At 38.3% G+C, this 14,293-nt stretch overlaps 1 protein-coding gene across 2 annotated transcripts; it reads right to left on the bottom strand.

The window, feature by feature from the left end:
• Window positions 1-1,151: 1,151 nt before the first annotated feature.
• Window positions 1,152-13,864, bottom strand: ELAVL1 (ELAV like RNA binding protein 1). Of its 2 annotated transcripts, none has more exons than XM_063455644.1 (6): window positions 13,732-13,864; window positions 7,044-7,245; window positions 5,757-5,860; window positions 4,764-4,917; window positions 3,461-3,686; window positions 1,152-3,082 (listed from the first exon to the last, which is right to left on the bottom strand). In XM_063455644.1, exons 2-6 carry the CDS (start codon window positions 7,225-7,227, stop codon window positions 2,758-2,760), a joined length of 993 nt encoding a protein of 330 aa, XP_063311714.1. In that variant the 5' UTR covers window positions 7,228-7,245; window positions 13,732-13,864; the 3' UTR covers window positions 1,152-2,757. The 2 variants fall into 2 exon arrangements, with proteins under 2 accessions (XP_063311714.1, XP_063311716.1); XM_063455646.1 differs by having other exon boundaries at window positions 7,056-7,245.
• Between the last annotated feature and the right edge of the window lie 429 nt (window positions 13,865-14,293).

The raw sequence follows: 14,293 nt of genomic DNA, 5'->3' as shown, positions 1-14,293 counted from the left end.
TGGTCTAGGTAAATATAGTGTCCCTTTTAAAGTGGATTTAAAGCCTACCAATATGATCAATGTTTATACATTTGACAGTATTACAAAGTCTGAATGCAAAATACAACAAATAGAATTCTCTCTAGAGTTTAGACCATTTCTGAAGCGATTCGCTTTTATGGGGAAAATATGACAGTTTGGCTTAGAGAGTGCTGCAAGCATTCTGGTGTGCCAAGGTAAAATGGTTTTAAATTATGTTTCAGTAGAATTTATTTATTTATTTATTTTTAAAGCAAGTTTAGCTCTGTCATTGACAAACAAGTCTCAAATCATCCTTTTTGGGGGACTATGAATGCCTTTCATTTTCAAGCCCACTTGATTTGTACACACAAATTGCCGTGTACAGATCATATTAACATAATTAAACCACTTCATCTATAAGAGATTCCAATTTAACCCCTTATACACCAACAGCATTTTTGCAGACAGACAATATATGATGCCCTATATAAACAGTTTGCATATTTACCATTAGCAATTCTTTACAGTCTCTGCTCTAGGAGACATTTCAAAATGGTATCTGATCATTAAAAGACAAGTTTGTTAGGTCTGTATTAGATTGGTCCCTTACACGTTAGAACCAAGGGAACCACTACCCCAATCCTTCAGTCAAGTGTACAACCATACTGAGATTTTGCAACATATTCATTGACATTGTACCTAAATAAGTTCTAACCTCTATAATAAACATTTCCACACCTGAAGCGGAGATGACAATATCAAATCAAAGTGTTAACAGGCATTAGAAACTCATTAAGTGTGGCAAAAATATAGGAATTTACAGCATATCAATAGCAACATTAGTTGCCACAGTAGATAAGCCTTTGCAGATGTACCTCTATACAAAAGTTAAATTAAAATGCTCTTAAATTTAGTGTTTCATAAGTACATGCAACAAGCCTTTGAGCTGTTGTAACGTTTTCAGGAAACATTTAGGAAAACAGACGTTTTAGGTTACTAGATTAAAATAAGGATTGTAGTTCCTATGGATGAACTAAGTTACTTGAAGCAAAAATGTCAACCTAAAGTGTTGAATGATCCCCATGTGCTATATCTGTTTGCAGGCATAGATATCAAAACAAAAGAACAAAATAATAAACGAAAACAAAAAGTTGAGCAAAACGAAAATCAAATTTAATGGTCTTAAATGCAAAATAAACAAAATGAAAACACAAAAAAGCAAAAGAAATCAAGAGGAACAAAACTGAAAAGTTCAAGGCATTCTGTAGAAACTTGTAAGGGCCGTTAGTTTTACTTTAACTATAATCAGATATTTTGTTAATATTTAACTTGAAAACTGTTGAAAGTTCCTTAAAAGAAACAAAAATAAATGAAACCAAAAAAAGTAAAAATAAATCCCTAGGTCACAAAAAGGGATGCAAAAAAAAAGCACAATGCTCAAATGTTTATACAGGTTATAATCCCTATCATTTTAAACTATGCTTAATGTTATTTGAAAAACAATACATAGTTCAGTAAGTGTATGTACCACTACAGAGTGCACCACGTACACAGACAAAAGGGAAAAAAAATAACTATGTTAAGAATAGAAACATGGAACAGGTTTCTGGGAGTCCTTACTTTAACTATGGAATTGTCTGAGTTTCCACGGAACTCTTTGGTCCATTCCGATCATATGGATTGATGGGAATAAAATATTAAAACTTTAAGTTTGAAAATGTAACTTGCAGGAAAAGTGGCTTTTAAACAGGAAGAGACTTCCCATTTAGGACCAAACTGAATAAATGACAGCAATATTACATCTGTTCAGATAAGGTGGTTTTGGGCAACTGATTTTGGATTGCAATATTGATACTGCTCAATAGGTGAGAATCTGGACTGGGAAGGAAGCTGGCATTCCTTGTCAACCTGCAAGAAAGAGCATCATTCACACCATTTGCGACGTCACAATAGGACCCGGATAGAAAAGTATGGTGCAATGAGCCCATAAACTCTAAAATGCTTGATCTCATTTCACGTAATGCCAATTTACACTTCCCAAAGTTAGAGGAAAAAAATATATATATATTACATACACTTACGCCATTTTCATTTTTAATCACAAAAAATGGCTACTTATATAATGTTGGAAGTTATCACAGTCATTAATCAAATGTCCTACATGGGACTGCACATATAATAGACACATGCTGTTGCTGCTACAGATCTCCACTATGAGAAGCCTGACAAGTCTGCTGTTAACTATGCAATTGAAACTGCAGACAAATACTAATCTCTGTAACTCTACAGGCTTTTAAAGTCTGAGATGGGGAAAAAAATACAAAAGTTAAGCTGCATACTTTACAGCTTCATTAAAAAAGTTAATTCCAGCGTCTGGAATATATAACAACCCACAGAGCAAACTTTTTGAAAGTCTTCAAGATTAATGCATGCTTAAACTTATCACCATCCGTAGGGTATTTTATGCAATCTATCCATATTTTATTCAAATAATTAATGTAAATAACTTAATGAACTTAAAATTGGTCTAACATGGTGGGATCTCTCAAACATTTGAACATGTAAGTTGCATCCCCAGAGTATAAAAAATCCTTTTCCACTTTTCATTTAGACTAAGACAAAAAACACACTTGTGAAAATTGGCGCAAAATGAGTATTACACTAACCAAAAAAAAAAGGAGAAAAAAAAAATAAAGAGTTTTCCCCCAACTTTGTCAATCTTAATTTCTCTATTTCATACAAAATTTTAAGAGCAAGTTATTTGTGGGACTTGCTGGTTTTGAAGGAAACTTGTAAGGTTTTGTCCCCTAGACGGTAGCCATTAAGACTTGCAATGGCCATGGCAGCTTCTTCATAGTTTGTCATCGTCACAAAACCAAAACCTTTGCACTTGTTGGTGTTAAAATCACGGATAACCTTCACATTAGTGACAGCTCCAAAAGGCCCAAACATCTGCCAAAGGATTCCTTCATCTGCATCCTGGCCAAGGTTATATATGAAGATGCACCATCCAGATGAAGCACTGCTTGCAACATTTACACCAGATATACTGCTCATGTGATCAACTCCCATTGGGGAAAACCTGTTTCAAAGAAAAGGTATTTGTAAACAAATTTCACAGACTGTACATCTATTTTCATTTCCCCATAACTTTTGTACCATAATGTCGAGGAGTGTTCGATACCAGATTTGAATTATAGTGAGATACAGCTTGCAGACGAGGATAGGTAAAGCAAACCATTACATAACAAATTGCACATGCCCATAAATAAGTGTAAACCAAAGGGAATTAAAGAAGCCACCACAATAAAAGTTCTTCTGACAATTAGCTTTTGGACATTAGAGAAAATTGCTTAGGGATTTTCAAGTGCCGGTTAGAACTTTTATGAAAGGAAATATAAACTGGGAAATGGTTATGGTCCTTTAAAAAAACAAAAAAAAAACGCAAGATTGAACTCACCTGAATCTTTGGGCCTGGTGGTGAACTGGTCCACCAAAACGCCGAGCAGGAGAGTGGCACAACTGGGAAAGGAGGGCCATGTTTTTATTCTGATTAGGATTGGCAGCAAATTTCACGGTGATGGGTTCTGATGAACCTGGAGGTTTGTGGCCATTGAAACTTGCTATAGCTTCTTCTGCTTCAGATCGCTTATCAAACCGTATAAAAGCAACTCCTCGTGATAAACCTTTGGGAAAGGCAAAACAAAAACACTTTATATATAGTATTTTAAACTAAATTACAATCCTTTTTAAACACACACACCCCATACAGTGATTTAAAAATGGAAGGGACAATATTTTGGTAAATATATCCTAAACCCCTAAAATCTACCTGGCTGCTATTCTAACCAGCTCTCTGTACAATGCATCATTAGCAGTTAATATTACAATACAATTCCAACGTGAACACCTTATTAAACACTTTCAAATCCTCGCAATGCAGTTATAGGTAAACTTACTTTGTTAAATGCATACTGCTACTACCACCACCACCACCTATATTTGTGACACTTGGAAAAGCTACATCTAGTGTTTTACTTAAAACTTTGAGGGCTTTACTCACCAAAACACAGAACTGTAGTGAACCAGAAAGGCAACACGTTTGAATAACCATTATGAATATTATATATGAAGCTATAGTCAAAGCATGGCTAGTTCATGCTAAATTGTGTGTTTTGTTTTTCGTTTTTCTAGCATTCAGTGCATAAGGAATAAAGCCTACAAAAGTGAACAAAATAAATAGCTGCACACTCATGTATAAATACTAAGTTATGACATCCATGAGCCAACTGTATACTGTTTCTCAACAAAATTCTGTTGAGGAAATTCAAAAATGGCAAAGTATTAAAGATGAATAAATCTATAAACATTCAAAATACAACACGCTCCAGCTATGCAGGGCAACCAGTGGAAGTCTAGTCTGACAGTCACAATGTTTAGAGCCCAGCAAACTCAAAGCAAGTGTTTATGTCGTAGTTCAGAATTTTTGTATTTTTTTTTTTTAAAGGGATCTTTCTCTTGCCTCATCAAAGGCATGATATTATTAAACAGAGGTCACTAGAGTCAACACTATGGGCTCTTGAATACAGGTTTGCTATATATGAACGTACTGAATGGCTAGACAGAAGATAGTGCCTAAAAAAATATTTACAGTATTGGCGCAGGATTAAAGATAAGAGAATATACCAATATTGACACAAGAAAAGAAAGAAAACATTTTAAAATGCATCTTAAGTACAATTTTGAAGAATATTTATGACTACCTGTGGCCTGATCAACAAGGACACGTGAATTGATAATACGTCCAAATCCTGAAAACATATCTTCCACATCCTTTTGTGTCATTGTCCTTGGGAGTCCACTGATGTACAAGTTTGCATCCTTTATGTTTTCTGAACTTGGACGAGCAAATGATACCTAAAAAAAAAAACAAAAAAAAAACACATAAGTAAAAATCCAAGGGAACGCATTCATAAATTTTTATTTTACACATATTGAGCAGTTTCACCTAGAGATATCAATCCTTTCTAAACGGCAAATTATATTATAAGTAGAGAAGAAAAGAAAAAAATACACAACCTAAAGACAGACATTCAATTCAGTTCTCAGTTTCATCATTATGTTTCCTGTGAGTAAACAGATTGGGATGGGATTTAAAAGACCAACAACTAAGTTGCACATTAGTGACTACATCTTATTTATTCATACAACATCAAAAAGCAAGAGGTCCAGACTTGAATACACCAAGTATAGATAAAACATGTTCCAATGTTTTCTTTGACTAGATTTGAAAACCGTTTTCTCAGGTTTAAAACACCCATTGCAGTTGCCAACAATTTTTTTTCTACAGCAAATTAACTGTACCACATTCTTATGGAGTAGAAGACACCGCATTAGCACAGAAACTAGATAAGGACACATTTTGGAGGTGGGCTTGGCACAATATGAACAAAGGGTTTCACTAACCAGACATTTTAAGGCAAGTTAATCTAGTAGTAGCCATGAAAGTTGTGTGTGTCCTAATTTCCATGTATTTTAGGATAAGTCAGCATTATTACCAATATGTAATGCATGTTCTTGTTGTGCACCCCATCTCTTAGATACAGATTACACTTAGGACAACAATGAGCTAATGCTACAAAATATCAGTAGAAGGCTATGCAGGTATATTCCTTGCCTACAGTTAATATTTCTGTATCACACCCATTATTCATGATAAACCATTATGAAACCGTTATTATACAAGAGGGATTTACCTTTATAGTTTTTGATTGCAGTCTCAGTCCATTTAGTGTGTTTATTGCTCTTTCAGCATCTTTTGCATTTAGATAATTTACAAAACCATATCCTAAGCTGTGTCCTGTGAAGGAAAGCATACGTTTATGAGTGGGGGTTAAGTATTAGCAATAACCTGAAAAAAAAAAAGTGTCTTGAGATTTTAAGTTGTGATATAGAACATGATTTGCTCCATGCAGAAAAGTCAAACATGTTGCACATGGATGCTAGTGGCCCATCAATGCAGTGAGCAGATATTTGTCAATTCATATCAAGCAGTGGTTCCAAAACCAGACCTCACACCCACCCTACCAGTCCAGGATTCAGGGTTTACCTAGTTGTGTCTTTTTTTTTGTTTATGGGGAAAAAAAAACAAAAAAAAAAAACACACCTTTGACTCAAATGGGTAATCCCTAAATCATGGACTGGTAATTAGGGGGGAGGTTTGGGAACCACTGATCTAAAGGATTGATTACACATACACCATTGTGTCTGCATCATAAATCAGTCAGCATGTGGAGTACCAAGGAAATAATCAAGATAGAACTTTTTTATTATTATTATTATTATTTTTTTTAATAAACTGACATTTGAGTAATATGGTTTTCCATATAAGTTCGAATAGTAATTTGGCATATAGCGCTAACATTGTTCCACATAAAAATATGAGGAAAATCCTAGTACCATGACCCACTTGAGCATTATGGGGAAAAAAGTTCTCCCGGCACACTTATTTGCAACAGAAGTTTTACTGCACTTCCACATTATCCAGGTAAACCTGTCAGATATGATAAGCTAGGATTGCCTGGCAACTCTTCATCCAAAACTCACAGCTTACCACTGTTAACTAGTCATATGGTTTGGGAGACACATTCATTGTGTAAAAAATTAAACAGAGCAAAATAAAATTCGGCTCATGCATATGGCAAGGTCCCCCAACACTGACATGCAATTGATTTTACTTCACTATTGAAATACATTCCAAATTATTAAACATGATTATTCAGTATTATATTGTCAAAGGCAATATATAGAGCTTAGGACAAGCCCTTGGTTCTTACTTCCACATTTTTCTTTCTTGTCAAAATATGTTGAAAGTATAAGCTCAATTGAACACATGGTAAATAAGATCACAAAGTAAACAGTGAGAAAATATTCAATAAATACAAGACACCAATGAAGAGCTAATGCTTACAGTTCACACTAGGCAAAATGCATATACATAGAAACACAAGATGAAAAAATGGAAGATAAAAAGGTCAACTCACCTATCTGCTTACCTGCAACTTTATCACGTATAAGTTTTGCAGATTCAACCTCACCAATACTACTAAAGAGGCTGCGTAACTCATCCTGTGTCATGTTTTGAGGCAGATAATTCACAATCAAATTGGTTCTGCCAATGTCATCCCTGCACACATCATCCATGTGATCTTCATAACCGTTAGACATGTTTTATTATTTTAATACCTATTGAGCAAATGTCAAAAAGAAAAGAAAACCGCTACTTTATGCATGTTTACAACTTCCAATTAAAGCCTTAAAAAGTTACATCATCTGTAAATCTCTGTAAGCATATATACATAATATAATTTTACATCTTAACCCCTTAAGTCCGGAGGACGTAATATTACGTCCTGCAGGAACCGGCTCTAAACGCCGGCGGGCGTAATATTACGTCCTCGCCATAATGGCCGCCCACGTGGCCGGCGCTAATCGCCCGCTGCAGATCGCGGTCGGGGGGGATGCCTGGCCCCCCAGGCAACCCCCCCTGTGGCCGGTGACCGCGATCTGCAGTCTCTGATCGCAGTGACAGGCTGTCACTGCGACCAGTATTAAGCATGTGTCAGCCGATTTCAAATCGGCTGACACATGCGGCCGGCGGCTTTCCCCTTCTGCAGATCGCGGTCGGGGGACTTACCTGGCCCCCCAGGCAGTCCCCCTGGGGTCAGTGACCGCGATCTGCGAAGTCTGATCGCAGTGACAGGCTGTCACTGCGATCTCAAAGCACTCTGATCGCAGTGACAGCCTGTCACTGCGATCAGTGTTACATGTGTCAGCCTATTGGCCGACACATGTAACTGGCACAGTGATCCCCCTGCAGATTGGAAGGGGGAGTGCTTGTACCACCCAGGCACTCCCCCCTGTGGTCAATTACCCAATCTGCAGGAGGTGATCACAGTGACAGGCAGTCACTGTGATCACTGATCCTGTGTGTCAGCCAGTGATGTGAAATCACTGGCTGACACTGTCTCTGCCCCCTGTCCTGTGAAAATAAAATAAAATATTAGTTCAAAAAATAAATGAAAAAAATTACAGTTACAAATAAAATATACTTAGATCATATATATTATATATATATGATCTAAGTATATATATATATATATATATACACACACACACACACACACACACACACACACTTACACGACGTGTATTTAAATATTAATAAATATATATATATTAATATCAAATTACACGTAGACTGATACTGATTAAATATATATAATTATTGTTATATATATTTATATATAATATAAAAAAATATATATGTAAATACGTAAAAAAATAAAATTAAAAAAATATTTAAAAATAAATAATTAAAAAATATATAGATGTGTTATTTCGTTCTAACTGTATTGTGATATTAATATATATATTTATATCAAAATACACGTAGAACAAAATAATATATATATCATAATATATATATATCTATATACATAAATATATACGTATATATCACTATATATATACCTATATATAAATAAAAATATTAAAAAAAAATTATATATATATATATACGTATATATACACATATGTATATATATACATATATTAATTCTACACATATATTTATGTAATACTTTTACATAATTAGGTATCATAATTAATTACAATTAGCGGGACCTGCCTGACAACCCATGCCGAAAGTATAGGGAATTTAATTTGCTAGCACTATATTTAACCCTATAACTTTCCAAGACACCATAAAACCTGTACATGGGGGGTACTGTTTTACTCGGGAGACTTTGCTGAACACAGATATTAGTGTTTCAAAACAGTAAAATGTATTACAACGATGATATCGCCAGTAAAAGTGACGTTTTCTGCATTTTTCACGCACAAACAGCACTTACACGGACGATATTATTGCTGCAATACTTTTTACTGTTTTGAAATACAAATATTTGTGTTGAGCGAAGTCTCCCGAGTACAACAGTACCCCACATGTGCAGGTTTTATGGTGTTTTCAAAAGTTACAGCGTCAAATATAAGGCTTGTGTTTCATTTTTTTCACATTAAAATTCGCCAGATTGCTTACGTTGCCTTTGTGACCCTATGGTAGCCCAAGAATGAAAATTACCCCTATGATGGCATACCATTTGCAATAGTAGACAACCCAAGGTATTGCAAATGGGGTTTGTCCAGACTTTTTTAGTAGCCACTTAGTCACAAACACTGGCCAAAATTGGCGTTTTTTGCATTTTTCACACACAAACAAATACTAACGCTAACTTTGGCCAGTGTTTGTGACCAAATGGCTACTAAAAAGACTGGACATACCCCATTTGCAATACCTTGGGTTGTCTACTATTGCAAATGGTATGCCATTATGGGTGTAAATTTAATTCCTGGGCTACTATACAGTCTCAAAGGCAACGTAACCAATCTGGTGAATTTCAATTTCAAATGTAACGTGCTATATTTGACCCTGTAACTTCCCAAAACACCATAAAACCTGTACATAGGGGGTACTGTTTTACACGTGAGACATCGCTGAATACAAATATGTGTATTGTATTGCAGTAAAAGCAAACAGTATTTTGACATCCACAGTTAAAATGTCACATAGAACAAAAAAAAATTAAAAAATTCTTTTTTTCTCCCATTTTTTTTATAAATTTTTTATATTAAATTATGTTCAATACCTAAATAGTTTATGTTAAATGAAAGCCCTGTTTCCCCTGAATAAAATGATATATAATAAGGGGGGGTGCATTTAATATGAAAGAGGTGAATTACGGTTGGACAGACATATAGCGTAAATGCCAGGTTTTGTTTACGTTTTGTTCTGTTCACAACTTGTACATTTGGCTGCGGTGTTAAGGGGTTAAAGGACCACTCTAGTGCCAGGAAAACATACTCGTTTTCCTGGCACTAGAGTGCCCTGAGGGTGCCCCCACCCTCAGGGACCCCCTCCCGCCCGGCTCTGGAAAGGGGAAAGTGTTTAAAACTTACCTTTTTCCAGCGGTGGGCGGAGAGCTCTCCTCCTCTTCTCCTCCCCGTCTGCTGAATGCGCACGCTCGGCAAGAGCTGCGCGCGCATTCAGCCGGCCACATAGGAAAGCATTCATGATGCTTTCCTATGGACGCTTGCGTGCTCTCACTGTGATTTTCACAGTGAGAATCACGCAAGCGCCTCTAGCGGCTGTCAATGAGACAGCCACTAGAGGAAATAGGGGAAGGCTTAACCCATTCACAAACATAGCAGTTTCTCTGAAACGTTTATGAAAAAATGGGTTAACCCTAGAAGGACCTGGCACCCAGACCACTTCATTAAGCTGAAGTGGTCTGGGTGCCTAGAGTGCTCCTTTAAATTGTATTAAAATGAAAACAATCACTATCAGCATTGTTTTGGATTACAATAAAGGCACCTGGTTAAGAAAATGTGCCAATGTTAAAAGGAAAAATAAATAATTATCCTTGACCAGAGTAGGAGTTCAACAGCAGAGACTGCTTGTATATAGAAATGTTTGCAAGAATGATTGGCTACACATGTGCATGCTGTTGACTAGTTCTGTGTGTGAATATTAGGGATGCAATTGAGAGTAGTTGAAAGGGACACTGTAGACACTAAAACAATTTCACCTCATTGAAAATATTTATACTCCTTGAACTAGTTGAAATAGTTATAGTACCCGACATCCCCTGGCACTGCACTCAATTCAGTGTTAAACCCAAGAATAAGGATGCATAACCTTGGAGGGCACATCATGAGAAGCTTGTGACTTGACATGGCACCAAATATTACCCATAGAGATGCATTGGTAAAGGATAAGCTAAAGTCAGGAATGTGTTTTTGAAGGCCCATAGTTTGTCATGAGTTTTTAGCTATTGTTTGAGAGTCTTTCGTTTTATTGCTTTTCAATGATTATCTCAGTATTTATGATTCAAGCAACTTGTATATTGTTTGCCACAATCAGAGTTAAGAGTATCTATGAATCTCATAATTTTGCATTAATCTACGCTGCCTTTTCCTTCCTCTACATCACTGAGGAACTTGCTGGTTCTCACAGCAGTGACTGACCTCATTCATTTGAAGTAGAGAACACATATGCATGTATCACATAGAAAGCATGCTCACTATTTTCTAATACAAACAAATGCAAAGGTACCAATGTTGCCTATCAGCTTATTTTAAGAAAAAGTTCATGCCATGGTAGTATCGCACACGTGCAAGAAACTACATAAACTAGAGCTGTAAAGAAGTCACTTAATTACCACAGTAATCGTGGACCACAAATGTAAAGGTGTTCCAATATAAGCAAACATTGGCTGCCTATTTTGCATAGGTTAGCAGCGCGTTATGACATCCAGGATCAGTGACCACTTCAATGAGCTGAAGTTGTCTGGGTGACTATAGTGTCCCTTTAAAGAAGTGTCATATCAGACATTTTACTGGTTACGCAGAATAATTTTAAAAACTCTTCCTTGAATAATTGAAATATTAATACTTTTAAAGTAAAATACTAATATAAGGCCTCGACAAATAACAGGCATCAGGTCGCCATGATGACTAGGCACCTGGGTATGCAAGCCCATTCCCTTTGAGGTGGACGGTTGGCTGATGGAAAATAGAGGTGGGTGGGCAGCTGTAAAGAATAAAGGCAGCAAGGGAGCTGTAATCTTCCAGCTCTGCCGTAATTCCTGGAGCCGGAATAGGACTTCACTCCTGCCCCAGCATCAATGAATGGCGCACAGAGCTTGAAGATGCTTGCAGGAAAAGATGATCCAATCCAGCTGTTCCAAAGGTAGGGAGGCTGGATGCATGTAAATTGAATAAAACTAATAAATTGTGGGTATGAGACATTCCCTTTGTTAAGGTGACTGCCATCATTATTCCTATGATCAGGCAGAATTTTGGCATTGAGGATATTTTAATCCACAGCCATCTACTCCATCAGATACCATGCAAATGTATATCACAATCTGTCAGCTAAAAAAAAAAAAAAAAAAAAAAGATATATAATTAACTTGACCATAGCTTTATGAAAACCTAGCAATGGCATTTATTGGGGTACTGTGGTAGTCAAACCAAACTTTCTTACTACAGCAGGACACATCAAGCATTCAATGTAAATACTAAAAAGAACACATGCAAAAAAAAGTGGAATACAAAAACAAAAATCATATAACCACTATCTTTGTGATAAAATACTAATAGAAGGCCCAACGTATCCTATATAAAATACCCGGCACTGTTAACTTATTGCCTATTTAAGTCAGTATAATAAACGTTACTATGCATATTAACTTGAAGAGCACTAAAAAAAAATAAAAAAATATCAACCTAATAAAGTATTTCCCAAATCTGGGTGAATTAACTCATCTTCAACACAGAATTATCTTGGCCCTCAAATAGCTACTAAGAATTACAAAAAGCAACCACATTGGGAATAAGGAAGTTATGTATACAATGAAAGACAGGGACAAACTGGGAACAATAAGCATAGAGATAACATTGTTTCCCTGATGTCTACTCCAATTACAGAACATTTCCCCAAATTACTCTTCATAATTTTTTTTACACTATAACAGTATTCACTTGGATGCAACAATGAAAAACAAAATATTATCAAGGCAAGTCAGGTGTTCTTGTGAGTGTAAAGTGCTATAAATGGACACTTTCTATTTTACACGGCGATTTATTCTTATTTTGCATTTTACCCCAGAAATCCAGACAATATTAAATGGAGGGAAAGATGGCTAAGCCATGTTTGCAGCAGACATGAGTTGATGTTGTGCTGTATATTAGTTATCGCCAGGACCTGACATGGTTACACCGTATTATCGCTTTCATAAGGAATACCATGTGATTGCCGTTAGGACCAACACACAGTGAGACCTCACATTACCGGCAACTATAGTAAACAGTACCCTAATACCACCGACCCCCAGAACCCCCCCCCCCTAATGCCGACACACTAATACCACCGACACCCAGAACCCCCCCCTAATGCCGACACACAGAGCCCCCCTCCTAATGCCGGCACAGATACCGCCCCCCCTACAGAGCCCCCTAATGCCGACACAGATAACCCCCACAGAGATTCCCCCCCCCCCCCCACCCCACAGAACCCCCCTAATGCCGACACACAGAGACCCCTAATACCGGCCTAACACGGTTTCCCGCGCTCCCGGCACCCCGGCCAGTATCCCCGATAACCTGCAAGGCGGGAATTCCGTTACTGTTAGTAGATGGAGCGAGGAATCACCAGGCCACAGCCTCCTCCCCCGCCCCCCTCCCGCTATACCCGCAGCCCGGCCCGCTATCACACCGGCCGCAGCCCAGCCAGGAGGCAGGCATGGTACCGGGGCTGGGAGTACAGCGGGGCTGAGGCGATATCGGCCGGGAACCCCCCCCTCCCCACACACACAAAGGCAGTGAGGCGCACGAGGCTAGGCCGGAGTCCAGCCGCCCGCACGGTGTGAGAGTGGGGGGAGGGAGCGGCCGCACCATCCGCGGTGTAAACACGGGGAATGCGATAACGGGGGAGGTGTGCGCGGGCCGGCCGGTATCCCCGTCCGAGGAGGCCGCTGTGAGGGCCGAGGCGGGCAGGAGCCGGGGCCTCGGGTCGCGTTTCAGGCCTAGTACGAGCCGCCGCCGCTCCGGCACTGCTCAGGCGGCCCCGGGGGAAGCAGCGGCGGGTGTAGCTGCGAGCGGCTGTCTTACCCTGGGAGCTTCCCGCTCTGGTTCAGAAGGATGAGCGGCTCTGTACGTGGCCCGGTTCGGACGTTCCCAGCACAGAGAGCGAAATCCGGCGTCACACGGGCGAAAAAAAAAAAAAGAAAATAAAAAAAAAAGAAAGGAGACCAATATGGCCGAGTCCAGACGCGCACGCGCAGTGTCAGCCTTAATCCCCGCCCACCTCGAACTCCGATTGGACGGAGTCCTCCCAGCGAGGATTCTCATTGGTCTAAATCTTTGCGTTTCACTAAGCTCCAGAGGTGTGACGCCACTTCCGGTGTGTGCGATAAGATGGTGGGCAGAGAGAGCGGGAGAATGGCGGCATTGTCATTTCAATGGCTGCATGTGTACAATATGCAGATTACAGGGACGAGCCGAATAATAAACACAATGTTCAATACAAAATGGCTACAAATCTTTTATATTATTTTTTTGTTGAAAGCTTCAAATTCCTAGTGTGTTCCTTACAATATCCAGTTTAATGAATAACCCTGCCTGCCTGGCTGGAGGGAGATAGGGGGAAACGTGAAAATTATGACTCTACCTG

This window comes from Pelobates fuscus, chromosome 5 (genome assembly GCF_036172605.1).
Source record: "Pelobates fuscus isolate aPelFus1 chromosome 5, aPelFus1.pri, whole genome shotgun sequence".
NCBI lineage: Eukaryota > Metazoa > Chordata > Amphibia > Anura > Pelobatidae > Pelobates > Pelobates fuscus.
This window is presented reverse-complemented; position numbering and strand designations above follow the sequence as displayed.